This window comes from Gadus macrocephalus, chromosome 6 (assembly GCF_031168955.1).
Source record: "Gadus macrocephalus chromosome 6, ASM3116895v1".
NCBI classification, from domain to species: Eukaryota; Metazoa; Chordata; class Actinopteri; order Gadiformes; family Gadidae; genus Gadus; species Gadus macrocephalus.
The window spans coordinates 4,261,353-4,289,312 of record NC_082387.1 but is presented as its reverse complement, the minus strand read 5'-3'; the positions used below and the strand labels follow the sequence as shown (position 1 = coordinate 4,289,312).

The 27,960-nt window shown below is 41.0% G+C and overlaps 2 protein-coding genes and 4 long non-coding RNA genes across 11 annotated transcripts in view; 3 read left to right on the top strand and 3 right to left on the bottom strand.

The window, feature by feature from the left end:
• Nucleotides 1-19,093, top strand: part of LOC132458726 (protein PALS2-like) — a 70,075-nt gene extending 50,982 nt beyond the window's left edge. For 4 of the 5 annotated variants that reach the window (XM_060052996.1, XM_060052997.1, XM_060052995.1 and 1 more), the window contains 4 exons: nucleotides 14,901-15,062; nucleotides 15,138-15,340; nucleotides 15,985-16,113; nucleotides 17,896-19,093. In XM_060052996.1, coding sequence (XP_059908979.1) covers nucleotides 14,901-15,062; nucleotides 15,138-15,340; nucleotides 15,985-16,113; nucleotides 17,896-18,072 — 671 coding nt within the window. In that variant the 3' untranslated portion in view covers nucleotides 18,073-19,093. Of the gene's footprint in view, nucleotides 1-14,900; nucleotides 15,063-15,137; nucleotides 15,341-15,898; nucleotides 16,114-17,895 lie in introns of all 5 variants that reach the window. The other variant, XR_009525930.1, reaches the window with a different exon arrangement.
• LOC132458774 (uncharacterized) lies at nucleotides 198-6,757 on the bottom strand. Its single transcript, XR_009525950.1, has 3 exons — nucleotides 6,508-6,757; nucleotides 499-1,468; nucleotides 198-376 (listed from the first exon to the last, which is right to left on the bottom strand). It is a non-coding gene; the product is annotated as an uncharacterized LOC132458774 (long non-coding RNA).
• Nucleotides 1,764-5,743, bottom strand: LOC132458742 (uncharacterized). Of its 2 annotated transcripts, none has more exons than XM_060053025.1 (6): nucleotides 4,297-5,743; nucleotides 3,867-4,169; nucleotides 3,277-3,762; nucleotides 2,945-3,179; nucleotides 2,532-2,830; nucleotides 1,764-2,410 (listed from the first exon to the last, which is right to left on the bottom strand). In XM_060053025.1, exons 4-6 carry the CDS (start codon nucleotides 3,129-3,131, stop codon nucleotides 2,054-2,056), a joined length of 843 nt encoding a protein of 280 aa, XP_059909008.1. In that variant the 5' UTR covers nucleotides 3,132-3,179; nucleotides 3,277-3,762; nucleotides 3,867-4,169; nucleotides 4,297-5,743; the 3' UTR covers nucleotides 1,764-2,053. The 2 variants fall into 2 exon arrangements, with proteins under 2 accessions (XP_059909008.1, XP_059909007.1); XM_060053024.1 differs by having other exon boundaries at nucleotides 4,332-5,743.
• On the bottom strand, nucleotides 9,911-10,684 carry LOC132458770 (uncharacterized). Its single transcript, XR_009525946.1, has 2 exons — nucleotides 10,018-10,684; nucleotides 9,911-9,981 (listed from the first exon to the last, which is right to left on the bottom strand). It is a non-coding gene; the product is annotated as an uncharacterized LOC132458770 (long non-coding RNA).
• On the top strand, nucleotides 11,181-12,509 carry LOC132458765 (uncharacterized). The gene is made up of 2 exons (XR_009525941.1): nucleotides 11,181-11,314; nucleotides 12,055-12,509. It is a non-coding gene; the product is annotated as an uncharacterized LOC132458765 (long non-coding RNA).
• A 1,004-nt stretch (nucleotides 19,094-20,097) lies between the features above and the next one.
• Nucleotides 20,098-26,189, top strand: LOC132458766 (uncharacterized). Its single transcript, XR_009525942.1, has 8 exons — nucleotides 20,098-23,643; nucleotides 23,790-24,145; nucleotides 24,231-24,299; nucleotides 24,419-24,507; nucleotides 24,774-24,879; nucleotides 25,010-25,116; nucleotides 25,264-25,352; nucleotides 25,852-26,189. It is a non-coding gene; the product is annotated as an uncharacterized LOC132458766 (long non-coding RNA).
• The last annotated feature ends 1,771 nt before the right edge of the window (nucleotides 26,190-27,960 follow it).

Here is a 27,960-nt window from a genome sequence, read left to right as displayed (position 1 = left end):
CTGTTGATGCTGTTTTATAACGTATATTGAAGATTTCAGCGGTACAGTATGTGCAATGTACGTAATGTAAAAAAAAATAAACACAAAAAAAAACATCAATAATCAATTAAACTAAGTAAATAACTTCCAACAAGAAAAGTGTAGCAAAGTATTGTTAAAACTTGTATATATTTGTGAATGGGATTCTGTGTGTGTTGATATATTTAATAGATAATAATTATTCAAAAGATCCATAAAATAATAATAATAACAGCCAAAAGATCTCAAATCTTTATTTTATTTTAAGGCATTTCTTGCAAATATATGCAGCCTTATTTTCATGGGCACATTGGGCACACTCAAAATTTGCCCACCGACTGCACAATCCACACTGCACCTACCAAATAAAACAATTAAAAGAGAATTACAATTTACAATGAGATACATTGTATGGTATTATGTACACACATTTTTGAGTCAGTTAATAATACAAAGCACATATTTTACGTTATACTTTACCTTTTCAATCATGTTCTCATCTGCATTTTCTTCGGCAAAGGAGCACACCACACAGAAGTACTCTGCATTCCCTAGAAACAATGTTTTTCATAAGCTTTTAAAACTCAAATCATTCTGTGAGTAAATAAATCATGGTACACTACAAATGTATAATTTGTGAATAAAAAAGAAAAAACATTTCAAAAAAGAATTCCCACACATAGTATACTTAAATATATACATGTGTCACAAATACCTCCCTATTGTTTATGCTATAAAGACACTAAAAGCATTATGTTTTCTCTAGCACTGAACAAATGACGTCTAAAATAAAAGTGTAATAAATAGTTATGTTTAACAATGTGCTCTCATCCAGACCATTGGTTTGGGGATGATAGGCAGCTGTCACACTTCTTTGAATAGCCAAAATACTGCAAAGGCTGGTGTTGAGCTGAAATAAAATCAGTTACAGTAAAAAAAAAAACGTTTGGAGAAATAATCTGTGGCTGTTAAAATGTACTGGAAGCCATCCACAGTTTTTGGGAGCGGTCCGGTCAGGTCAATACCAATTAGCTCCCAGATAGCAGACACTATTATAATACTATTATAATTATTTTTTACACTCAATACTTCTTTATTAATAGCTGTTGGATAAGATACCACTGCACATGTACCTGTATACACTGCAATGGCTGGGCAGCAATCAAAGGTTTTCCAACCATCGGGCCTTTATCACATTCCAAGACCTTTAAGAAAGTAGCTGTTAATAAAACACAAAAACACAAAACAACAATAACTCAAACAAATGGCCTACCCAGTTGTTAATGTCCACTGACATGCCAAGCCAGTAAAATCTGGAGGATATTGCTCTGCAGGTTTTCAGGAAGCCTGTATGTCCCCCCCATTGGAGAGGAGTGAAACTCTATAAAGAGTTGTCTTGCCTCCTCTTTGGATTTAATGGCTCTTCTGCTCCCAATGTAGAGCTCTCCTTCTGCAGTGAACATTCATTAAAGGACTTTCATCATTAAAAGGCTATCTTACCAAGACACAATCCACACATTTTATTGTATGTATTGGTCTATCTACATACTGTACCCCTGAAATTTTCAATGAAGATGTTATAAACAAGAATCAAAATATGCTCCCCATATTCTTACAGTGTACATAGGGTGAGTAGTGGTTTAGAATAATGTGATTCTGCAGTGGGAGCATTATTTGATGGAGGCAATTGGTCTATCCACATAGGCTACTTTACCCCTGCTATCTTAAATAAAGACGTTATTAACCCAGGGTTCCTACAGGTTTGTTCAAGTCAAATTCAAGTCTTTTTAAGTCCCTTTTAAGACCACTTATATAAAAAATTAATACCTATTTCACGGCCTATTTCACAGACCTACCGACAACGTTTGTTCAAAATTTGTTAATTTATTTCAACAAATGTGAAAATGTGGACTGTAAAGCATTATGGAATGATGGAACATTACAGCATAGTGGTGAGTACTTACGCCAACAGCACAGACTCCTGAACAATAAACAATGAAAATCAACTCAACAATAAATAAAATTATGATCACAGTCAACTCCTAAGCTCTGCACTCTTAGCAGCGATCTCTTTATCAAGGAGAGCCAGTTCTGCCAACTTCTCCTTATGGCCTCTCCGCAGGATGTTTGACCTGGTGATCAGGCCAGCCATCTTGCTCCCTGCCTTCGCTTCAGCCTCCTCAGCCATCCTGTCCGCATCCCTAGCCAGACCCTCAGATACCTCCTGTACACGTCTCCTCTTAACCTTCAGCTCCTCAAGACAGTCCTCTGCTTCCCTCCTCTTGAGAGTCTGCTCTTTTGCCTCCCTGTTCCTTCTTTTGGTCTCCAGATGGGTACGATACCTTGTCCTTGCCCTTGCTACACTTTCCAGTAGCGGTTTACTGAGTGGAACCTGGGTATCGGGTTGGGGAAAGAGAACCAGATTCAGTGACAAACTCAAGAGACCAACTATGTTGATTCTATCAACTTTTAAGTCAACAGCATATTACTAGTCCAGACAGGAGTCATCTTACCTTGGTAACACCTCCATGTTGTATGATGAAGTCACACACCAGTCTCCGTGTGACCACAGTATCCTCCTCCAAGTTATCAGACTCCACCTCTTTATTGATTGAGAATCCACGCTCAACTGTAGCTTGACCGTGGGAGAGGATGAGCAGCTTCTTGCAGAAGGCCCACAGCTCGGGATAAGGCTCCATGGCGCTGCTCAGGAAGATGTCCAGCCTCTTCTGCATGGGTTGAAAGGAGAGGAAGTCCTCACTCCGGCTCTCCAAGGACAGGAGACTGTCAAACTGCTGCAGTATGACATCCCCTACGACAAAACAAATGAGAAAATAGAGAAAAACATTGATAAATCATTGGGCATTACCATCTAATTAGATTGAGGATAAATTCATGTGTAGCCTATAATTTGCCTTATTCTTACCCGAAGAAGTATCAGTAAGCTGTTTGTCTTGGAGAAACCTTTGAACCAGCCCTTTCATGTGATTCCTGCATCTATCTGGTTCTCTATACATTACTGACGGATCCAGGCACACCATCTGCCTAACAGTCAGATACTTGAGGGGGCTCTTGTCCTGCACTTTCTTGATCATGTTACTCAGTCCCTGCATGCACTCTCTCTTGAACTCGAGCACCCTGAGCTCTGCACCTTTGATTCTCTAGAGAGAGAAATTAGCCATGAATATAGAACATGTCTTCAATGACCTGGTTCACCCTAACCATTTGTAAAATTATCTTTTGAAAACATCACACTACCTTAAGGACTGACTCTGCACCTAGACCAATGCTGATGTCTTGTGGGCTGAGCCAGATGGTCTTGTCTGTGACATCCAGTTTGGTCAGCTGCAGGGCAGTGATATTGTGTAGTACTTCTCTTTTTATGAAGCGTCTGAGTAGACTCTGTCAACAGACAAACACAAAAATGTCTGGTGCGGAACATTAATCACCAACATCAAATTATCTTATGATGATGCACAATGTAGCCACTATTTTTTACACATCCTAACCACAAACCCCATTTTGTCATAATGGATCAATTGAGCCCAATCAGGGGTTATAACGTTAAGTAAATTGTTACCATCATCAACTCGGTCAGGTCCTTGGGGAGGAATGGGAGCACAGGCTCATCCGTCTGATATTTTTTCAGGAAGGGATTGAAGGTCCTGGCAATTGCTGCGTAGAACTGCAATTTGGCCAAGTCGAGTGGATCCTTTATGGCTGCTGCAAGTGTGTCATATGATGCTGAGAAAAAGACATACAGACAGTCAGACATTTCAACTATGACAAGGCCACACCACCACCAGGGTTAGTCACAGACCTATTCACATCATTTAAGAAGGGCCTACCTGTTCCAGGGTTCGGGAGTCTCTTTGTTTTCACAGCTTCCATGTACAGGAGAAGTGATGGCCAGACTGCCAGGGCTCTCTCCACAACCGGAAGGTTTTCTACCCAACGATGGGCACAGAAAGATAGAGGGAACACACTGGACTTGGTTACGGTGATGTAATCCTCTCTCCTGGCAGGCGTATTGTGAAACAATGTGTGCATTGCTCTCAGCAATTTGTCCAGCTGCCATACAGTGAACCCACACTTGAAGGAGTTGTGTAGCGTGTGTAGGCCACAGCTCCCCACACAAACGAGCTGAAGACCTAAAGGTTTCAATGCAAACTTGATATTAGAAACCAAATTAGAACTTTGAAAGTGTTTATTCAATGTTAAGTGCACTACAAATAAAATACATTTTTATAATTACTAATGGATCAGAAACACACTCACCCACACACACAGTAATAGCATTATAAACTCCTCACCTCCGTACTGCTCAGCTTGATCTTTCTGGAAAAGGTCGAAGAGTTTCCAATTCACATTGGGCCCATCCATTGAAATAGACACCAAGTTCCTGAGGTTCAGTTTGTCCATACATTCCTGAAAAAAGGGCTGCATTTCATTACTCAAAATAAGAGGACTAGGTGAGCATCACATATTGTTAGACACACACACACACACACACACACACACACACACACACACACACACACACACACACACACACACACACACACACACACACACACACACACACACACACACACACACACTTGATTCGGAACGGAACAACAGCTGTTCGCTTCCACAGGGAAAAACTAAGGAACTTCAACCTACTTAGGCCTACTAATTAACGGTAAAAAGCTATTAAATCTTCAACAAAATATGCAGATACTGTCATAATCGGTTCCAGGGAGTATATAGGGATTATTAATGTTGTTTTTGGTGGTGTTTTTTTCTGGAACGAGTATTCGATTAATCGCTCGGAAAAACCAACGAGTATCCGAAGCCTGAAAAATGGCATTCGGGCCAGCCCTAATGGTAATTAAACATTCAAACACCTGCGGCTTAATAGTCCAGTGCGTCTTATATATGTACACATCATTCAATTTTGCTGCTGCGGTTTATACTCCGGTGCGCCTTACAGTGCGGAAAATACGGTATTTGCTTTGGACAAAAGCGTCTGCCAAGTACATAAACACATAAACAAACATTGTTAAGGAAAGTAGAGTAAAAAGGGTTATGCTTACTTTGAGATGTGACAGCAGGTCTTGTGCAGTGGAATGTCCCATAAACTGGGAGCCCAGATATCTGGACTGAACCTGTCCCTCGTTCCAGAAGCGGACATGCACATCCAGCTGTTTGTTTTTCGTAGTCTCGTTGAGACTCTCGTCGAACATCAGAACGAACGGCGATTTGTTGACTTGGGACACCAGTTCCTCTTTTATATAGACAGCTAAACCAAACTTGGCTATGTACGCCGTTTTGTCAGGACCACAAGTAAATGTGGTAGCGATGTCGGAATCTGGGAACATGCATTTGAACAGCTCTGAAATACTGTCATTACCATTGTAAGACTGGTGTTTGGAGATGGTATTAAGAGTCCACAACACCTCTGCCTTCATAGTGGGTGTGGACCCAAAAGATGTGCGCAGATCCACTCTAGTCGTCGTAACTGGAGGGGCTGCTGTATCACTGCTAGTGCTAGCAGTTGGCTGGTTATCTGCTTCTGCTTCTGATTCAGGCACAACAGCTGGCTGGCCAACGCTAGCAGAAAACACTCCGGCGATGGAAGGAGTTTGATATTTCCCTTTTATAGAAGAAATGTGCTTGGACGACTTGGCATGGGACTCTAAAGCCTTCAAGCCCATCGTACCAAGCTGAATAATCTTTTTGCATACGGTGCAAAAAGCCGCGAAAATATTTTTGTCCACCGGTTTCAACCAGTGGCAAAATGCCTGTTTATCTCGCCACGCGTCATTAAACTTACATTTCCCCATAACCCCAGCATAAAATGGGTCCCTAGATAACCTAAACCAACGTTCAAAAAAAAATGTGCGCACTTCTGCTTGGCTTGTTGTTGGTGTACTGTAGCAAAGTGACGTGTGGGAAGCGGGAACCATGGAAATATAAATGGGACCCGCGGAAGCGTTGCATTCATTATTGGTTCCGGTGTTTTGACTTTTGAGGAGAATGCGCTACGGAGAAGTTATACTGCCGATTTTTTAAGACCCAGATATCAAAATTCAAGACTTTTTCAAGTCTTTTTAAGGTATTATTTCCAAATTCATAAATTCAATGCTTTTAAGACCCCGCGGGAACCCACAAGCATCAAAATATGCCCCCCATATTAGTCTACATAGGGTGTGTGTAGGGGTTTAAAATAATGTGATAATGCAGTGGGAGCATTATTTGATGGAGGCAATTGGTCTATCCACATACTTTACCCCTGCTATCTTAAATAAAGACGTTATAAACAGGCATCAAAATATGCTTCCCATATTCTTACAGTGTACATAGGGTGAGTAGTGGTTTAAAATAATGTGATTCTGCAGTTGGAGCATTATTTGATAGAGGCAATTGGTCTATCTACATAGGCTACTTTACCACTGCTATCTTAAATAAAGACGTTATAAACAAGCAATTATTTCAGATACTCACCCTTTAACTTGAATTTTGAAGCGTACCTCCTAAGGTTTATTTTCTTGGACTAATCAAAGCCATCTGGGAATGTTCCAAGAGACAGGAGGTCAAACGATTCTTTCCATCTTTCCTCCATAGCTTTAGAAACACAAGTATTTAGAATTTATGTAACACGATAAATATCTTGTGATAATCTCAATGAGTCCACTCGATGAATGATAGATGACTCTTTAGTGTCTTCTCTGTAAGACAAGATGTCGTCGTCCCCCTCCCCCTCCACCACCGGGGAGTTAATACCCCCCCCCCCCCCCCTCTGGGGGGGGGGGTATTAACATGTGACTGCATACAAGCTGACTAATGTATGATAGTAAGCATAATTGGCCCTTAACACTAATATTCAGAAACAACACTGCCTCAAAAGGCTATTGGTCTTAGCAACACCAGTAGAGGCATATCATTTTCCCTGAATTTTAAACATTGCAAACGTGCAAAAACAGACATTTATATTTATGTGGCATTCAGTCCAATGCTTAAAATATATCTGTCGCATTCAGGAGGCCAATGCTGTGGTAAAGTGTGTAAAGAAGTAAACAAGTGTTTCTTTCTGTTCAATAGATAGAACTTCATCAATCCCCTGTAGGAGAAATTTGTTAATGTTTGTCCCTATGAAACAATAATGGTAAAAAAAAAAAGAAATACAAAACATGACGGTAACTCTAAAGTCAAACCGTCCAATCTGAAGGCTCTACTTAACCACTCCCCATACTCACTTCCACCAATGCAAAGTGAACAGAACTGAGTAGGGGAGGGTGTAACCTCACTAGTTTGTGAACGACCCAGAGAAACGCAACGCAAATTCAATGTGAACATGCATGAGGCTTTGTAATGAAATCCAGTACGATTTTGAAATTCCTCCCGGACACTTTTTTTTTTTAAATGTCTCAAAAAGAGGGCTTGTCCGGGCAAAAGAGGACGTCTGGTTACCCTACGTACGGGGAACCCATTTGATTCCTACCTGTTCCACTGTTAAATAGCGGCGCAAATTGGTGGGCGCTATACTGGTAATTTTTCTGCGTGAGAAATATGAAGTGTGGCGTGTGAGCGTGTACATGGGTTGAATTGCGTGTGTCTCACGCCGAATGCGTGAGACTTGAGAGCCTTAGTTATTTCTACATTCATCAGAATTGTGGACATATTTAGGTGCTTACAGGTCAAAAGGCGCATGTTAATCATATTAGTAAGATAATTGCGCAGTTAAAAACATGTTTTAAAGAAAATACTCACCATCAGCCTAAAAGGTAGCAGAAACTGATGGGTAGCAGAAATTGGCAGAACACCGGTCTAAACGACCTGCATAGGTTTTGTTTTCGGTAAAATTATCCTATTATCGCTTCTTATAAGGCTATGTAGCTTAAATAATGACATAATCAGGCCGTATAGAATGCAACATGTTTAATAGCTTAACTTTCAAATAGATTGGGAAAAACATGAACGTCTGATTCGCAATAACGAGGCATAGTGTTACGAGTAGTGTGTGTGTGTGTGTGTGTGTGTGTGTGTGTGTGTGTGTGTGTGTGTGTGTGTGTGTGTGTGTGTGTGTGTGTGTGTGTGTGTGTGTGTGTGTGTGTGTGTGTGTGTGTGTGTGTGTGTGTGTGTGTGTGTGTGTGTGTGTGTGTCGTCAGCGAGTGAGTGGACGAGCGGAGTAGGGTCCAGCTGCAGCCCCGGAGAACAACACCCTGGCGTGACAGAACACCCAGGTGTGACGGAAGTACTGTGGCTGGACGGAAGTTACCTCCGATTATTTTCTATAGACAAATAAACGTATTTATAGCTTGAATTAACATAACAAAGAAATAAAAAAAATATTTCGACACGTTAGTAACCATTTTTATAGCTTAGAAAAGGTTTTTTCAGTGTGGTATTTGCAAACCACACTGAGCGTGTGTGTGAATCATTGTGCGTGAGTAAAACACGTTTTGTGTGCGTGTGAATCGTTATGCGTGAGCAAAACACGTTTTGCGTGCGTGCAGGGTTTTGGTATGATTCTATCTCCATACGCTTCCGCTTTTTAATACTGCGTTTCCGCTTGTAAACACATGTGCGCCTATGAATTAAACATGGCAGCAATCAAGCTGATCGACATTTATTTGACTTTTGTCTGTTATGAATGCGGTCATGTCTCCTTCGCATTGAGCCTCTTTGAGGAAGTCACAAAAGCTTTGTTGCGGTTGATCGGATGTCTATTAAAAAAAAAAAATCCATTCAATTTTTATAAAACTAAGTGAAATTGTCTGAGAACTTAATGCATGCATCACATTTACAGTATGGTTGATTACTATTATGCCGCGTTTGCTGGGCTGACCCTAAAAAAAAAAGATTAAACACAAACATAAATAGGTATACATAAATAGTAACCCTTCCTTTTACAGTCCCCTAATAACTAGGTATTTACCCGGTACATACATGGTAAATCATAGTGTATTACTTGGTAATTACCACTGGTAATAAGAAGGTAAATACAGAGGAATTATCCGGTAAATTATAGTGTATTACTGTGTAATTACCACTGGTAATAAGAAGGTAAATACAGAGGAATTACAGCTGAAGTACTATTACTTGAGTTGATGGGTACACTATTACCCATCAACTCAACTTAGTAGCGTGTAGTTGTAACTGTTTTAGGTTGGTAATAACTCCGATATTGTGTACTTCCTAGGAAATTAGGCAACCAATTCTTGGAAACACCTATTATCCAAGGTTTATGTTGTTAACAGCCCAAGGTTAATGATGTACTATCTAGAAATGAGCATAGTACTTTCCAATAAAATACTTTTTCTTAGTTATTATTCGTAGCTACACCCATTTAGAAAGGGTTTATTCGATTTACCACTATGGAATTACTTACCTGGTAACAACCTCTGCAGGAACGGTTTTCCTCTAGTGTTATGGTACATCTTCTTAAATACTGGGTACAAAGCCGTTTGTTTCCATGGTATTACCAGGTTCTTACCATATAATTTATAATAGATACATTCCATTATCCATGTAGTCAACACAAACTTGTACCATGTACGTTCTGCGACGTTACCAAGTAAAACACGACTATTTACCCAGTAATTAAGCTGAAACTGTACTGTAAAAGGAAGCCTCGTTTGTTTCCATGGTATTACCAGGCTCTTACCATATAAGTTGTAACTGGTTATTCCCTTTTCCATGCAATCAACACAAACCATATATGTTCTGCAACATCGTTCACCAGTAGTTAAGCACTTTAATTGTTGTTATAAAACCCCAAACCACTGTTGATGAAAGGCATATTAAAATTAAACAAAATCAAAGGCTTATCTTTCAAACAATGCATATCTCACAAACAGGCACTGAAGAAATCGGACAAAAAAAAGAGCCGTCCACATCAACTCAATTTAAATGTTACTGATGGTGTTTTCATAAAACACATGACAGTGTTATGGCAAGTGACCACAAGGAAGACTGCTTCAACCTCTACAATTTGAATGAGTGGTGAATGACATGCAGCAATCTGCCTATGGGAGCATCTTTGTGGTCATTTGCAAACCAATGAGTCCACTCGATGAATGATAGATGACTCTTTAGTGTCTTCTCTGTGAGGTATCCCTGCAGTCTCCACATCTGGGATTTGAAGGCTGACCAAGACCTGACCAGGTACCTCCAAATCTCCCCTTCCATACTGTAATAAAGAATCAGAAGACAAGAAAATAAACATTAGGACTGTCAATTAATGAACATTTCTAGAACATGTAGAACTCAAAGATTATTTTGTTCATCAGTTAAGAAAGGATGCTGGTCCTCTGGCCATTGTGTTTGGTCATATTGAAAAGAGAAAAAGGCATAGCCATAAATACAGTTAATAGGACGGGAGGGGACAGGCTGTTAGCTCCGGTTAGCATCGAGCTAGCGGAGCTTCTGTCATTCAAATAACTCGGACATGTTGTTTAAAACCTATAACACCCATTTATTAAAATATCCGGATTTAATCGGGCTCTCTCCCATAAGTACAGTTAATAGGACGGGAAGAGACAGGCTCTGTTAGCCCCGGTTAGCGCGATGCTAAAGAGCAGCTCTACCGGAGCATGCCTCCTCAACAGGTGCAAGTTAGCCTCCGGTTTGATATTCGCCGGATATTCGGTTTACCACCCAATCGGATTCATCAACATAAGTGCAATACATTACGGGCTTAGTATGTTGAAGACGGTTTAGGACACCGTATCGCGAAAATCACAAACACATGTTGTCGCCATCGATTGTCTGTGCAACAACGTCATTTACGTTCTGGCTGCTACCTGTTTTAGGGACCGTCAACAAGTTACACTCACCGACTGGTGGCAGAGACGTTACCATGGTTTCTGGAAATAAATCATATAAAATAACATAAAAATCACAAAAAAATAAATGTTGTCACCTGATTGTAGTAGTAGTTTCCAATGGTGGGCTGCTACTTACGACAGGTAACTTTGCTAATATATTGCATTATTGTTAAATGGGATGCAATTAATAATTTCAAATATAGTTTAGTCGATTATTGTCGAATATTAAACTATTAACTGCATTATGATTAACTATATTGCAATATATTTGTGTGATTAATTTCCTGAAACAATTCCATGGTAACGTCTCTGCCACCAGTCGGTGAGTGTAATTTGTTGACGGTTCCTAAAACAGGTAGCAGGCTAGCAGCCTGCTACCTAACAACGTAAATGACGTTGTTGCACAGACATTGATGGCGCCAACATGTGTTTGTGATTTTTCGCGATACGGTGTCCTAAACCGTCCTCAACATACTAAGCCCGTAATGTATTGCACTTATGTTGATGAATCCGATTGGGTGGTAAACCGAATATCCGGCGAATATCAAACCGGAGGCTAACTTGCACCTGTTGAGGTGGCATGCTCCGGTAGAGCTGCTCTTTAGCATCGCGCTAACCGGGGCTAACAGAGCCTGTCTCTTCCCGTCCTATTAACTGTACTTATGGGAGAGAGCCCGATTAAATCCGGATATTTTAATAAATTGGGTGTTATAGGTTTTAAACAACATGTCCGAGTTATTTGAATGACAGAAGCTCCGCTAGCTCGATGCTAAAGGGCTAACCGGAGCTAACAGCCTGTCCCCTCCCGTCCTATTAACTGTATTTATAATAATAAATAATAATACATTTAATTTAGAGGCGCCTTTCAAGACACCCAAGGTCACCTTACAGAGCATATAGTCATCATTCAAAACTATGTAAAACAGACTAGGAATAAAAGGAAAACAGGTTAAACATGAATAATAATAATAATTAATAACACTCAAAGACGCCTAAAGTGAAGGGGGGACCTCACTAACCACCACCAATATGTAGCACCCACTTGGGTGATTTATGGCTATGCCTTTTTCTCTTTTCAATATGACCAAACACAATGGCCAGAGGACCAGCATCCTTTCTTAAATGATAAACAAAATAATCTTTGAGTTCTACATGTTCTAGAAATGTTCATTAATTGACAGTCCTAATGTTTATTTTCTTGTCTTCTGATTCTTAATTACAGTATGGAAGGGGAGATTTGGAGGTACCTGGTCAGGTCTTGGTCAGCCTTCAAATCCCAGATGTGGAGACTGCAGGGATACCTCACAGAGAAGACACTAAAGAGTCATCTATCATTCATCGAGTGGACTCATTGGTTTGCGAATGACCACAAAGATGCTCCCATAGGCAGATTGCTGCATGGCATTCACCACTCATTCAAATTGAAGAGGTTGAAGCAGTCTTCCTTGTGGTCACTTGCCATAACACTGTCATGTGTTTTATGAAAACACCATCAGTAACATTTAAATTGAGTTGATGTGGACGGCTCTTTTTTTTGTCCGATTTCTTCAGTGCCTGTTTGTGAGATATGCATTGTTTGAAAGATAAGCCTTTGATTTTGTTTAATTTTAATATGCCTTTCATCAACAGTGGTTTGGGGTTTTATAACAACAATTAAAGTGCTTAACTACTGGTGAACGATGTTGCAGAACATATATGGTTTGTGTTGATTGCATGGAAAAGGGAATAACCAGTTACAACTTATATGGTAAGAGCCTGGTAATACCATGGAAACAAACAAGGCTTCCTTTTACAGTACAGTTTCAGCTTACTTAGTGGGTAAATTGTCGTGTTTTACTTGGTAACGTCGCAGAACGTACATGGTACAAGTTTGTGTTGACTGCATGGAAAAGGGAATAATGTATTACGAATTATATGGTAAGAACCTGGTAATACCATGGAAACAAACTAGGCTTCCTTTTACAGTACAGTTTCAGCTTAATTACTGGGTAAATTGTCATGTTTTACTTGGTAACGTCGCAGAACGTACATGGTACAAGTTTGTGTTGACTGCATGGAAAAGGGAATAATGTATTACAAATTATATGGTAAGAACCTGGTAATACCATGGAAATAAACAAGGCTTCCTTTTACAGTACAGTTTCAGCTTAATTACTGGGTAAATTGGTGTGTTTTACTTGGTAACGTCGCAGAACGTACATGGTACAAGTTTGTGTTGACTACATGGATAATGGAATGTATCTATTATAAATTATATGGTAAGAACCTGGTAATACCATGGAAACAAACGGCTTTGTACCCAGTATTTAAGAAGATGTACCATAACACTAGAGGAAAACTGTTCCTGCAGAGGGTAAGTAATTCCATAGTGGTAAATCGAATAAACCCTTTCTAAATGGGTGTAGCTACGAATAATAACTAAGAAAAAGTATTTTATTGGAAAGTACTATGCTAATTTCTAGATAGTACATCATTAACCTTGGGCTGTTAACAACATAAACCTTGGATAATAGGTGTTTCTAAGAATTGGTTGCCTAATTTCCTAGGAAGTACACAATATCGGAGTTATTACCAACCTAAAACAGTTACAACTACACGCTACTTAGTTCAGTTGATGGGTAATAGTGGAGGTTTTACTTAGTACTTCAGCTGTAATTCCTCTGTATTTACCTTCTTATTACCAGTGGTAATTACACAGAAATTTACAATATAATTTACCGGATAATTCCTCTGTATTTACCTTCTTATTACCAGTGGTAATTACCCTGTAATACAATATGATTTACCATGTATTTGCCGGGTAACTACCTGTATTTACCTTCTTATTACCAGTGGTAATTGTACCCAGTAATACACTATGATTTACCATGTATGTACCGGGTAAATACCTAGTTATTAGGGGACTGTAAAAGGAAGGGTTACCATTACCACATAAATAATGTAATCTTGTGAGTGAGTAAATTGACATTGGTGACAGTGGTGTTTAACACCAGCTACGTCCATGCAAAATATAGCAACGAGTATCATTAAAGGCACCCAGTGCAACTTTATGTAATCATTCAATGAAAAATAAACATTCAATTTCTAGTCTTTTTTACACGTGGTAAGTTTCAATAACTCCATACCATTACATATCGACATTCAAGGAGCAAAGATGAGACGTCGTTGTGTGGTGAGAACTGATAGAAAATCGTAAACAACAACAATCGCCGGTGGGGAGAAGCCATTTTTCCATTGACTGGAAGCCTGCTTTATTTATTGTAGGTTACAAAAAATAAAGAAAATGTCGGCATTGTTGTTGTTATCGATTTTGTATCAGTTCTCACCACACAACGACGTCTCATCTTTGCTGCTTAAATGTCGGTATGTAATGGTATGGAGTTATTGAAACTTACTACGTGTAAAAAAGACTAGAAATTGAATGTTTATTTTTAAGCCTCGAAAGTTGCACTGGGTGCCTTTAAGTTGCAAAAACGTTTGAAAATTGGCACAGGTGGCATTGGCACACACATGATGAATCTATAAAAACCGATACGGCACAAAATATTTCTGAAAACTTTAGTATAACTTCACTTACATTTGAACGTGCACTGCTTTCCCCCATTTTTAATATCCCGTGCAGCGTGTGAACGCAGAGGATTGTGGGTAGTTTTGGCTCGTCTAGGATGCAGCGATGCATCCATGGATGCATCCTTGAAAAATCTCGGAATTCTCAAAAACAAAGGACGCGAAAATGGCGCGGCTTTCGAGTGTCCTCAACATTGGAACAGTGCTTGTCGGCGTTCTATGACGTAGTGTCCTTAAAAGGCCGTTGAGCATGCTTCCTTGACATTGGGAAACACCCCGGATAACGGAAACCCTGGTACTAACGGCTCATATCACGTTACTGGAAGGATAATGGGAGTTAGAAAGGGTCGCGCTTCGGCCTTCTCACACGCGAGACAGGTTTGTGGCTTTGAGTGTAGCGATTTCGGTTTTGATACGCATATCGTTACAGCCCTAATAAGCAGTGTACAGAAAGTCCTACTAACGATCCAAAACGCTGTTCCCCTACCCACTACCGGTCAGAGTTTGACCGGTATGAGCTGCAGACCTATGAGGAGGTGGCCCGCATGCCCCCGTTCCAGAGGAAGACCCTGGTGCTGATCGGGGCCCAGGGGGTGGGCCGACGCAGCCTCAAGAACCGGCTCATCGTCATCAACCCGCTGAAGTACGGGACCACCGTCCCCTGTGAGTGACAGGCAGGAGCAGGTTCAACAAGGGCCTCCAACGAGCAGCAGGGTGACCTGTGTCTTTCCCCCTCAGTCACCTCCAGGCGCCCCCGGGAGGAGGAGCTGGACGGCCAGGCATACCGCTTCGTGACGCGGGCGGACATGGAACGGGACATCAAGGACAGCCGCTATCTTGAGCACGGCGAGTACGACGGCAACCTCTACGGCACCAAGATGGACTCCATCCATGAGGTGGTGGACACCAGACGCACCTGCATCCTGGACGTTAACCCCCAGGTGGATTTCAGGGAGGGGGGGACGGGGGGCGCCTTCTGGGGCGCTGAAGGTCATTTACATAAATATATTTTGATAAGAATAAGATGTATAGATTTGAACTATGTTTTATATAACAATTGGGAAATATGGGATAACATTTAATCAGGATATGTAGTTGTACTACGCAATTTTTGGGAATACTGAGTAAAACCGGGGAATATAGCTTATCGAATTATATCACAGTATAAATGAAAATGATCACTGTTACGGTATATATCACAGTATGACACTAGGATTTGCTGACCGCAGGGAAACTGCACCACATTAAAAAAAATGTATGACTATACTGGATGCCTTTGCTTCAGATAAGGACCACCGTATGACAAGGTTTAAACAAAAACAAAATATATCAAAAGGTTTTTGCTATTTATGATAACTGAAGGCCAGAATCTGGTAATGGATTCCTTTATTTTTTTTATTGCTTGTGCTTTTCTTCACATGCTGTTGAACACCGCTAGTGCTCCAGTGCAATTCATGAACCTTTGCAAAATGTCCTACTTACCTTTTGTTTCCAATAAGAGCACCCCAACGGCACCAATACAGCCACAATATAACTTCCAGCATCGCTCAAACTTTGGTGCATGGTTATGTGTTTGGGGCTGCAGGCCCTGAAGGTGTTGAAGACTGCAGAGTTCATGCCCTTTGTGGTGTTCATCGCTGCCCCAGAGCTTGATACGTTACGAGCTATGCACAAAGCAGTGGTGGATGCTGGACTCACCACCAAACTGCTCACGGTGAGAAAACCAGATACTTGATCAAAATTCCCTCTGGATCTTTAGCCTGGGTCGCTGAGCAAGAGGCTGGTTAGGGTGTTCAATGCCCAGCCAAAAGGTTGTTGGTTCGAACCCCAACGTTGAATCCTTTCCATATGTTGCACCTTAACTTTATTTTTTTTGTGAACAAGGCATCCCTGAGAAACATTCCAAACCCCTACCTGCCCTTCAAATGACATTTATGAAATACACAAATTTGCTTTGGAGTAGTGTCAATAAATACTAAATAGACCTCCGAAGAATAAGTCCCGCCCCGGGGCTCCTGGTTCCATCGGTCAAATGTCTACGGGAAATAACGTGTTTTTTTGCATGATCGTATATAACAAACTCTGTAGGTGGCGAAGCAGTAAAAGCTGCTCACGTTTTGAACTACACACCTTTTTAATCTAGATTCCACTTGGGTTATGGATTGTCGATGCCGTTAAAGTAGTTAACTATTATGAAGAAGCATTATGCTAACGCGGATCTGCTCAGACTTAGGACGTCACGATTCTCCCAGTCAAGGTTGCATAGCAACGGTAATGCTTCATAGTTTGAAATGGAATTCAGTGGCACTGTCATGCCAAATTTGTACCGGCTGCCAAATTTGTACCGGGCACGGATTACGTAAGGGTTGTCCGTTGCCGGGCAGGTTTCAAAAAAACATTCGCGCTCATGTTGCCAAAGACGAAATAACATAATACAGATAACGGATGGCTAAATAACGCTTGTTTTTACTTTATATTTGTATTGTATTGAATTGTTTAATCAAATTTAGCTAGTAAACTGAGTGTTTAAAGCGGGTTTCAAAAAACATTTGCGCTCCTGTTGCCAAAGACGAAATAACATAATACAGAAAACGGATCGCTAGATAACACTTGTTTTTACTTTATATTTGTATTGTATTTAATTGTTTAATCAAATTTAGCAAGTAATCTGAGTGTTTAAAGCAGGTCAATGACGAAATAGCAAAATACAGATAACGGACTAGTGCGAATGAACGAGCTTGAAGGTTCGCGAATGTTCGGGAACCTTTCACGTCATTCGACGCGATCGTCCGTTGCCAGGCAACGGACAACGCGATCATCTGTTGCCAGGCAGGTTTGGAATGGATTACGTATTGATGACGCGCCCGGTACAAATTTGGCAGCCGGTACAAATTTGGCATGACAGCACCAGAGCCCGCCTACGTAGGTGGCACCAACGCTGCTCGTTCATGTGTGAAATCGTCATGTTTGATAGGTTTTTAAGAAATTCTGAAGACGTTCCAGTTCTGATCAAGGTCATGCAAAATAAAACTAAAGAGAACACATGAGACATTGACTCGTCTCTGATTCCTCTATAATTAAAAAAAAAGAGGCTGAACGTCGCCATCGATTAAGTTTTATAGACCACTGAAATCAAGCGTGAAATGACCATCACGTTAGGTGGTGAGTGGTTACGAGCATATCCCTCCTCCCTAACAAGTATGACGTATGAAGTCTGCGCAGATCAGAACTAGCTCCTGGTTAGCATTAATAATAGTAACAACACCGACAATCCAAAACTCTAGTGGAATCTAGATGGAAAAAGTGTGTTAAAACGTGAGCAGCTTTAACTTCTTCGCCATCTACAGAGTTTGTTGTGTACGATCATTCAAAAAACCCATGTTATTTCCCATAGACATTTGACTGATGGAACCAGGTAACTCGGAGGCGGGACATACTCTTCAGTGGTCTATAGTAGTGGCGAGCGCTTCCTCACGCAACGCTCTTCATCCAACAGGAGAACGATCTGAAGAAGACAGTGGATGAGAGCGCTAGGATCCGCCGGGCGTACAGCCACTACTTTGACCTGACCATCGTCAACGACCATCTGGACAAGGCCTTCGACCAGCTGCAGGAGGAGGTGGAGCACTTGTGTCTCCAGCCCCAGTGGGTCCCGGTCTCCTGGGTCTTCTGAGGACCGCCCTTTTTTGGACTGGCACCACTGCCTCTGCTGCTAGGCTCTCGGAGAAGGAGAGGTCACCATAGGAGATGGGACACACACACACACACACACACACACACACACACACACACACACACACACACACACACACACAAACAAACAGTGTGGTGGCTCCGTCTAAATGTGGGTGTCTGTTTCATTGTGCGCAGAACTATGCAACCCTTCTAACAACAAATAGCAAGTGTACTTATTTTTTTATTGTGTTGTACCTTCCTGCCATTGATGGTAGTACTTCCTGTAAGACCAGGCCAGTATATAGGAGGTATATGTGTGTATTTATTGAAAAGGTTACCTCAGCGTTAATGTTTACGGTGATACATGTAGTACAGTGTCCTCTTAGGTCAAGAGAGACATGGTCCTACCCTTCTAGCAGAACGCCAGACGTTTTCTGCTTTGTTTTTACCTCAAAGTGGGTCAAAGCTGTAAGTCACACGGTAGGCTACAGTAATAATAAGTTACCTCTGTGAGCTTGTTGCCAGTCTTTTTCATTTAAATGTGGATTAAAAAATGGCTTATTGCGTTTGAAGGTGACCTTATTACGCTGGTTTCCGTTGTAAGGTACATTTTCGAGGACTATTGGTCTATTCTGGTGCTGCTCTGGTAAATGGACCTTCAATAGGGCTCCTAGAAACAGGGTACTAGATGAACACTTTCAATAGGGCCCCTAGAAACAGAGTCATGAACACCTTCAATAGGGCCCCTAGAAACAAGGTCATGAACACCTTCAATAGGGCCCCTAGAAACAGGGTAATGATAACTTTCAATAGGGCCCCTAGAAATAGGGTAATGAACACCTACAATAAGGCGCCTAGAAACAGGGTAATGAGCACCTACAATAGGGCCCCTAGAAACAGGTTAATGAGCACCTACAATAGGGCCCCTAGAAACAGGGTATTGCGACTCAGCGGATTTATGTGAGATTTACAATGCTGAAATTTTAACCATTTTCTAAAATAAAGGCCATATTTACTTACTATTTTACAATAATTCAGGAAGATGTATTTTCAGATGTTTAAATAAGTGTTTTCTAAAGCAGGGGTTTTCAAAGTGCGAGAGTGAGCCCCCCCTCAGAGAAAAAATTTCAGCTGAGCCCCCCCCCCCCACCCAAAAAAAATAATGTTCTAAATACCTGTGTTTTGAAAGCTATCGTAATTATTTTAAACATCTCTGATCATAATTTTAAAACATTTGAAACATATCTTTGAAACGTATTTTTTAAACATATTTTTGAAACATTACAACATCTTTGTGCGTTTTTAAACACATTTCTTAACACAATTTAACAACTTTATCTAAGCAGGTTTTAGCTTAACCTTTTTTAAATACATTTGAGCATCTTAATCTGTGTAAACTGCCAGTTTACACAGATTCATTCAGGGTCCCCGACTCTGAATTTTCTGAGTCGAATCAGATCTGCCTTTTCAGTCCAGAGATTCGACTATTCGGCGTGGTTTGTTTACCGGCGTTGCTATGGTGACCTAAATTATTCTAAGCAACTGAAAACAATGCCGGTTTGAAACTAAAACTGTGATTCTGAAAAAAGTAGATTTAGATAGATACGTTTAGATAGTTTTGAAGATACAAGTGTGTAGATTTGTTTAATGGTTTGAACGATCGTAAACGGTTGAAAAATGAATGAGTTACGATGTCTAGAAGTAGGTGTATCAGAATGGGCTGACGTCTTCAATGAAAACAGCTGTAAACGAAGCGGTATGAAACAAAAACTGTGATTCTGAAGAAATTTTAAATGATATCGAAATTCTGTTTAGATATTACTGAAGATACAAGTGTGTAGATTTGTTAAATGGTTTGCACAAAGATAAACGGTTGAAAATTGATTTAGTTATTATGTTACTTCGTACTTCAGTTGAAGTACGACTGATGATTTTAATCATCGACTTTCAGTGTTTTTTTCGGGTTTATTTTTTTCTCACGTCGCGCCCCCCCTGAAGAACTCTGGCGCCCCCCACAGTTTGAAAACCACTGTTCTAAAGGATCTATTGTGTTTTTTTTTGTCAAGGACATGAAGGTAAATTTACCTTCTACATGACTTTCATACTTGTTTTACATGTATACAATTTAAAGCATTAAACAAGCTAGTGGTTGCAATGTTGAGGTTGTTCAATGATTTAAAGGGGAACTATGCAACTTTTTTGGCTTAATTTACCTTAATATAACAGGTTAAGAGTCATTGTGATGGTTCTAGAACACTTTATGAGTCGATTGGTCCCTGTTTCGACTCCCCCTTGGGCTTCTTGGCGGAAAAAGGGAATATGCAAGTTTCTCCCAGCGACCCGCCGCCCACTCTCGCAGGAGTCTCGGGTCTCGCGAAGCACCGAATTGCTTTATGGCACTACAGACCAACAATGACGGAACCGGTGTAGGTACCACCAGGGAGTGTCTAATATGAGGAGAATAAGCACTCGCTGGTTAGTTCCGGTTTTCTGGACTGGTTGCAGTAATAATATCTGTCCACGCGGGGCGCTCGCAGGCGAGTCCAGAATGAATGGGAGCCTATGGGGTTTTACCCTCAGAATCCCCTTTTCTCACAATGTAATTAGTAATTTTGTAATTTGAAAAGTTGCGTTCAAAAGGTGAGGCTAAGATAATAAACTCAGCTGAATATTGCATTTTTTAAGGTCATGTATCTGTTCTAAAAAGGTGTTTAAAAAATGCGATGACGTCACACATTGTCATACTGTCAGAGATACTGCTTTACGGCAGTGTCTGAATCACTTCGGCACTTCCGCATCATTCCCTTTTCTCGTGGCATCCGCAATGATAACAAGCTGTTGGAGGTAAGGCTTTTTTTGCGTAATACACCCGTTACAGAGTTTTAGTGAGCTAATGAAAAAAAAAAAGAAAGGCGCGAATGTTTTACATATGTATGTTACTTACAGAGTGTTTTTTTTTAATCCTCACTAGTGCCGATGATAAAGCTTATTTTTTAGTAACGACATCGCTATTGATTTCTATCTAGTGCTAGCTGCTATCAGCTGGCTGTCGGCTGATTATCTATCTTTCTCCTGAAATAGAAACCTGGATTTGAATCATAATTGTAACTTAAGACTGCATAAACTTAGTTTACATCAGTAAACAATCTCCTAGAGAGCACAGTGTTCTGTTCTCCTCCTCATGCTTCTTCCTTTCTTGATCTCTACAGTTGGACCTTGATGCTGTGACAACGGACAAGTCTTCTTCCTCTGTCCTTTTCCCCTGCCTCTGTTCAGTATGTTCAGTGTTGTTGAATAATTTCTAATTTTTTTGTTTATTTACTATTAGTTACTGTTCTTGTTAGTGTGATGTTTGAATAAACTTGCCTGTTGCTATGTTGGTATAATGTTTGTATAATTATTGTTTCAATGTGTTACGTGCGTGTTTTTCCTCTGCTGTTTTGTGTGCTGTTCCAGGTACCACCCTCCCCATCCGACTGATCAGACACACCTGCAGCCCCTCAGCAATCACGTGGATTGCTATAAAGCTGCAGGGATGAAAGCCGACATGGCCAGTGGGCCAGATAGGCGAACAGAGTTGGGGTCGCTGTCGGTCGCGAGTCAGAGCTACGTGGGCTCTTCGTCGTGGCATTGCTCCCTCAGTGGAGGGATAGTGTTATTGGTTCTTTCTGTGTTAATATAGGACTCAGTTATGCAATAAATGGTATATTGGTTGAAATCCTGCTACTCTCTTCTGTTCTTTAAACACCCGGTTTTATATTAATTGTTGCCCCCCCCCCTTCCCCCTGGGCACCAACGGGGTGGGTCGTAACACAATGTGACCTAGACCATACTGCTCATTTAACAAACCAACATGTGTAGCTTATAATGTGTTGCAGGGCAGAGAAATTAAATTCAATGGCTTAAAATAAACCCATCTGTAAAGATCAGTGAATGCATAGAAATCAATGACAAGTGGTGCAGATGGTTTTCCCTCTGTGCAAGGTCATTAGCCCATGACCTAGTAAGTCCTACAAAAAAAAACTACAGTAATAGAAGATGTTGAAGTTGTTAAATCGTTAACAAACAATTTGTATGGAACAATCGGTTAAGGTAAGTTAAGTGCTTGAGCCTCGACACTTTAGAGAATGTCTAGCGCGCAACTTGAATAAGCCATGTGAGATTTTACCCGGGCTCCAGCGCAACTTTCCTTACCAGGTGCAGCCTCAGGTAGCCTAGGACCATTCATACAGGAGCAAGCAACAACGTTACCTTATTCTGTCCTTGGGAAACGAAACAAAGGACGATCCGTTTCCACTGATGGAGCAGTTTATCATTGCACATTTACAAGGCTTTTTTCTTTTTAAACTATCTTTATTTTCGAAAAAATAGACAATGACGAATGAAATGATATTGAGCGGGACATTGACTGTATTATTTAAGGTTGTCATACCTCATGTATATAACACATTGAACATTGAACACAAGAAATGGAAGAAATTCCATTTGTACCCATGTACTTTACCATACATAACTATAAAAAATAAAAGTGCCTGCAGGAAAATATAAATACAGTACGCAAAAATTAACTTCGACGGAAAGTCCTCCGATTGTGCTTCAGCTTCAGATGTCATCAAGAGGGGTCGCTGGTCGTAATCAGTCGCAAGTCCGTCCCTGACCAATCAGCATTCATTAGCAGAATGCTAGCGTGTACGGCCAACAACGGCCCAAACTGTAACAAATCGAAAGGACATAAGTACTCATTCATTTGGCTTTTGAGCTATAATCTATATTGAACTTGCGGAATCTACAATACAATTTGCGATATTTCAAAGACAAGCAAGGAAGAGATATATTTAGCCGTCTAGCCCCATAGACTTCCTTTCAATCTGGACTCGCCCGCGATCACCGCCAGTGGATGTCTAATGGAACTACAACCATGATCGGTACAATGGGGCATATAGGAAGTATGGAAAGCCAAGAAGGCCACAAACTGGCCATAGAATGGCGCAGGAAAAGTGCTAAACCGCACGGAAACCGTACGGAATCCGTGCGGTTTGGCAGGAATTCCATACGGAATCCACATGGATTCCGTACATTTTTTGCATACCTAATAGCCGCGGCTATTAGTGTGAGCGACCACAGCTTGTATTTTGGTCATATCTTAACACTGGACTGTAGGCCTTTATAAAGTGTTGTACCTTCACTGTCTTTGGGTTAAAAAAAACTCCTTCAACTCAGTATCCGTCCAACCGAAAACTCTGTCAGCTGCTGCTGCAGACGGTGTGCAGACAGGCTCGGAGTCGGCACCTCGTGCATCAACTGTCTTTCAAAGCAGCGGTAGTAATCACTCAACCGGACGGTGTAGAAAGTCCCGTCAGTTAAAAATAGTAATCCAGTTTTTAAATACATGTTAAAATCGGCAGGATATAGAGCTAGTTAGCTTAAAAAAAAAGTCGCAAACAGTGTCAAATGTGATGGTTTCAGGTCGGCTCAGTAAGATGAATTGCTGCCACCTCCACTCCACCTGCCACCTCCACTCCACCTGCCGGCTCAGCTCCACCTGCCGCCACCTCCACTTCAGAGAAATGTTTGTAACGCTATGAAGCTCACTCTGATATTGTACATTTTAATGTAAATGTTCAACCGTAAAAGTTCAGGTAACAAACAAAACAGCTGGAGGGAAAATATTGAATCGATTGAATAATTATAACATTTTCTTTTTTTTCATGTAAGATGTTGCAGAGGCTTGGGACGGCAAAAAAAATCATGTTTTGCTGTCCAGAATTGGTCCTTACAAGCTGTTTTATTTGGACATCTGTAGGACAACTCCGGGTCAGGAATTCGAGAGTGAGGTAAGCTTCAGTATTTTTGTCTCCTTTAGTTAACTCATACAACAAGGAAATCTCCAAAGGCTAGTACACCATAAGTTAACTGACTTCATTTTCAAATGGATTTGCTTTCCCCAGGTGATTAATGCCACGCTCCTTAGAATGGTCCCAAAGCATAATAGCCAAGGGGGCAAAAAGGCACTTGCCATTGATACATACACAATGACAAAAATATGGAACAGGAAGACTGCAATTCTAAGGGTAGGCTCAGGTGTTTTTTTTACTGATTGAGGATTTACTGTATATTGTGGTTGTTCCTTTAACAGTGAATTGTGTTTTATTTTAGAAATGTAATCCATCATTGTATGGAGTCATTCTGGGGATAGTGAATGACCCAAAATATTGGATACTCACAGTAAGTTAAACTATATCTTACCCTATATATTCATATTTTAATTTCCAAGGCACATCCATGATTTTATTAGGATTTGTGAATGTGAAACATGCACAATGTGCTTATCCAAATTTCTCTAGGTCATCTTCCCCTCAGAACAGAGGAGCCTTGTGCTGGATCCACTCGGCAACGACGGCTCCAAGATAAAAAGATGTCTACAGACCACAAGGTAACAGTTGTGTTCTATGGCCTGACCCCGGCAGGCGGAATGCTGTTATTTAATTTAACCATTGGAGTATGGGTGAAACAGGTGAAGGGAATGACCTTGACTGATGGGAGGATGCTGTGCAGGTGTGTGAGAGCTGTGGTACTGTCCATGGTGGTGCATGAGTGCAGCTCGTGCTCTGGTGACTGGGATCTGTGGTGCTTTCCATTGTGCTGGACTGGATGATTCAGGATTGCATAATAATTTGCTGCTTTTTGTCTACTTCTCAGAGCATTCATGAGAGCAAGGAGCTGAATGGTGTCCAGGTGGGAAGCAAACACTGTGCCACATAGCTTACAGCAGGATTTCACTTCATGTGGAATATTTGCCATCAAAGTAAGTTATTGAATTGCATATTTCTTTATGGAAACATAAACTCCTAGAGAGACATACAGTTGATGAATATTGATTAAGTTAAACTGGGCCAGTATGTTTTGAATATTCATTTATTCTAACATGTTCTTAGTATGCTGAGAAAGTCCTGGCAGAGGAGTCTCCTACTTTCCCAAACTCTGAAGCGGCAGTGGTTAACTACAGATGGGGAAAATTCTGTAACACTTCTCAATGAGGCTGGTATGTTAACCCTTTTCAAACTTCTATTAACCCATGAGGTTTTCAAATATCATAATTGAAATGATGTATCATGTATCACTCATGGTATATTTCCCCATGGAAATAAGAAGAAAATATTATGTGCAATCAATAACATATCTTAACCAGATGATCTCAGTGAGCTGTGCCACTGCTGTGGAGAGGGAGAAGAAGCGCGAGGAGGAGGGTCTCAAGACAGACCTGACGCCACTGACTGGGTAAGTTATTGTTATAACACCACAGTTTTCTATTTTTTTACTGATTTAGATCAGCCATCGTTCTTGGCTCAGGTTGTTGGCAGAAGGCATGATGTAAACAAGTACCAGCGAGATCTGCCTAAATTCATGTGAATTAGGGTCTGAATGTTAAACAGCAGCTTAATGTAACATGGATGTCAATATAACTATGTCTTAAACCAGGTCTTATTGACATATATACATACCTTGCCTGTGTCTTTGCATGTCTGTGTATGTTAAAACAGTCTTAGTATATATTAAATAGATAAATGCATTAAATGAACAAAAAAATAATAAACCATGGTATAAATCAACAATGTCTTTATTCTGCTCTTTATCCCAACCTGTCTGGTACAGGAGAAGACACACATTTGACATAGATATTTACACTGAACTTTTGTCCCATTTAATATGACCTCGGTTTAAGATAACATGAATAAGTTTTACTTTATTAATCCTTAGGGGAATTGTTGTGTTTCAGATCTAGTGTGTCACCTGTGGAAGGTGGTACCACGAGGGTTGTGTTGGGAGACCCGACAGAGATCATTTGTACAGCTGTCCTGCATGCCCCCAGGCTCAAATGTTCTAGTGACGTTTCTCAAGTTTTCCTGGTTCCAATAAACGTCACTGGCGACTGACTGTGTTAAGTGTTAATATATGTGTCAAGTGTTAATATATGATTACGCCCTTACTTTGAAGGGACAACGTGATGACGTTACTACGTTCTTGTGAAGCAACGCGCGGGTCAACTGTCCCGTTGTTCTTTTGTTGTTGTTGGAACTGACTGGACAGTATTCAGTCATGTATTCTAGAGAATAAATACGCCAAAGGCTAAAGAAAACATGTCGATCTGCTTATTCTTCACCACACCAGAGAAGAGGAGTTATGGGCCCAGGAAGCGCTTGGACACAATGAAAGTATAACAAGCATCTCGCACGAATTGGCGCGAAAGCAAAAATGGCAAGCACAACGGCAGGAATCATTAAAACAAAGCTCATATTCGATGGATCAGAAGACAAATATGAACTGTGGGAAACAAGATTCCTAGGCCACTTGCACATTCATAAGCTAAAAGGGACAATATTGATTGAGCCTGCCGGCGCCAACGCAGGACAGCTAGCCAAAGATGGCGCGAAGAATGCTGATTGTTATGCTGAACTGGTAAGACTGATAGACGATAAGAGCCTATAGCTGATCAGGCACGATGCAGCCGATGACGGCAGGAAAGCCCTGGGAATATTGAGGGAACATTATTCGGGAAAAAGCAAGCCTAGAATAATTAACTATTACACGTTTTTGACCAAGTTAAGCATGACAGAGAATGAGAGTGCTACTGACTATATGATAAGAGCGGAGAATGTCATTACTGCTTTGAGCGATGCAGGGGAGACCATGAGTGATGGACTGACCATAGCCATGGTATTAAACGGACTACAAGACTCCTTCAAGACACGAGCTGTCCACGTAATACCGAATGAAGATAATGTTACATTCACAGACTTCAAGAGAAGGCTACGGATTTATGAAGAGTCAGAGAAAATAAACAGTAGAATCGGCAGACAACGTGATGAAGACAAGTGTGAGGCCAAGCTGAGGCCCCGCCAAAACGCACGCCAGCAGCAGCAGAAAAAGTGAAGACACCGACGTAACATGCTACAGATGTGGACTAAAAGGACACAAGTCAAGAGCATGCTCCATAAAAGTGTGGTGCGGTTACTGCAAGACCAACACACACCAAGAATCTATATGCAGGAAAAAGAGGACTCAAGATGGAGCCAGAAGAGTCGCAGAGGAACCGAATAGCAACCAGGATCAACTCTTCAAGGTCAACCACACCAAAAGAAAGAAACCACCGGACAATGTGAGCATGAAGGACATCATGGTGGACATCCCACATTGTCAATGACATTGGAAAGATCAAGAGCTTCGATGACTCATTCCGGCCCGAGTCCCATTCAGTGGAGTTGGCCGACGGAACCAAGTGCAGCGATCTACATACTAGACAACGCCGGACGCCACTTCGAGACGCGCTGTACATACCTTCATACCCGCACGACATCTTTTCAGTTGCAAGAGCAGTAAACGGAGGAGCGACAATCACCTTTCAGAAAGAGGACAGTCGCATGGTTACCAACAATGGCAGCAGGTTTGATATCCATGAAAGTCGAAATTTGTTTTGCTTGCCAACTGTTGGCATTAATGTTGATCAATGTAAACAATGTGTGTGTCATGATGTACAAACCTGGCATGAGATTTTGGGTCATTGTAACTATGAAGATGGACAGAAGTTACAGGGTATAGTGGAAGGCATGGAGATAGAGGGAGGTGCAGTAAGGCCAGCATTTTGTGAAGTGTGTACACAGGGAAAATTCACCCAAACAAGGAATAGGGAGCGAGACAGTAAGGCTAAGAAACCTTTGGAACTTGTGCACATTGACTTAGCAGGTCCCATGCGAACACCGAGCATAGATGGACACAAATATACACAGTCTTTTACAGACGACTACTCAGGTACCATATTGGTGTATTTTCTAAGGTCCAAAAGTGATGCAGTACAGGCCACAGAACGGTTCTTGGCAGACTTATGGAG

Coding starts and splice junctions, on each gene's coding strand:
- LOC132458742 (XM_060053025.1), bottom strand. CDS start 3,131: ATGCAGGGACTGAGTAACATGATCAAGAAAGTGCAGGACAAGAGCCCC. Junction 2,831..2,944: donor GCTTACTGATACTTCTTCGG/GTAAGAATAAGG, acceptor GTTTTGTCGTAG/GGGATGTCATACTGCAGCAG. Junction 2,411..2,531: donor AACATGGAGGTGTTACCAAG/GTAAGATGACTC, acceptor CCCGATACCCAG/GTTCCACTCAGTAAACCGCT.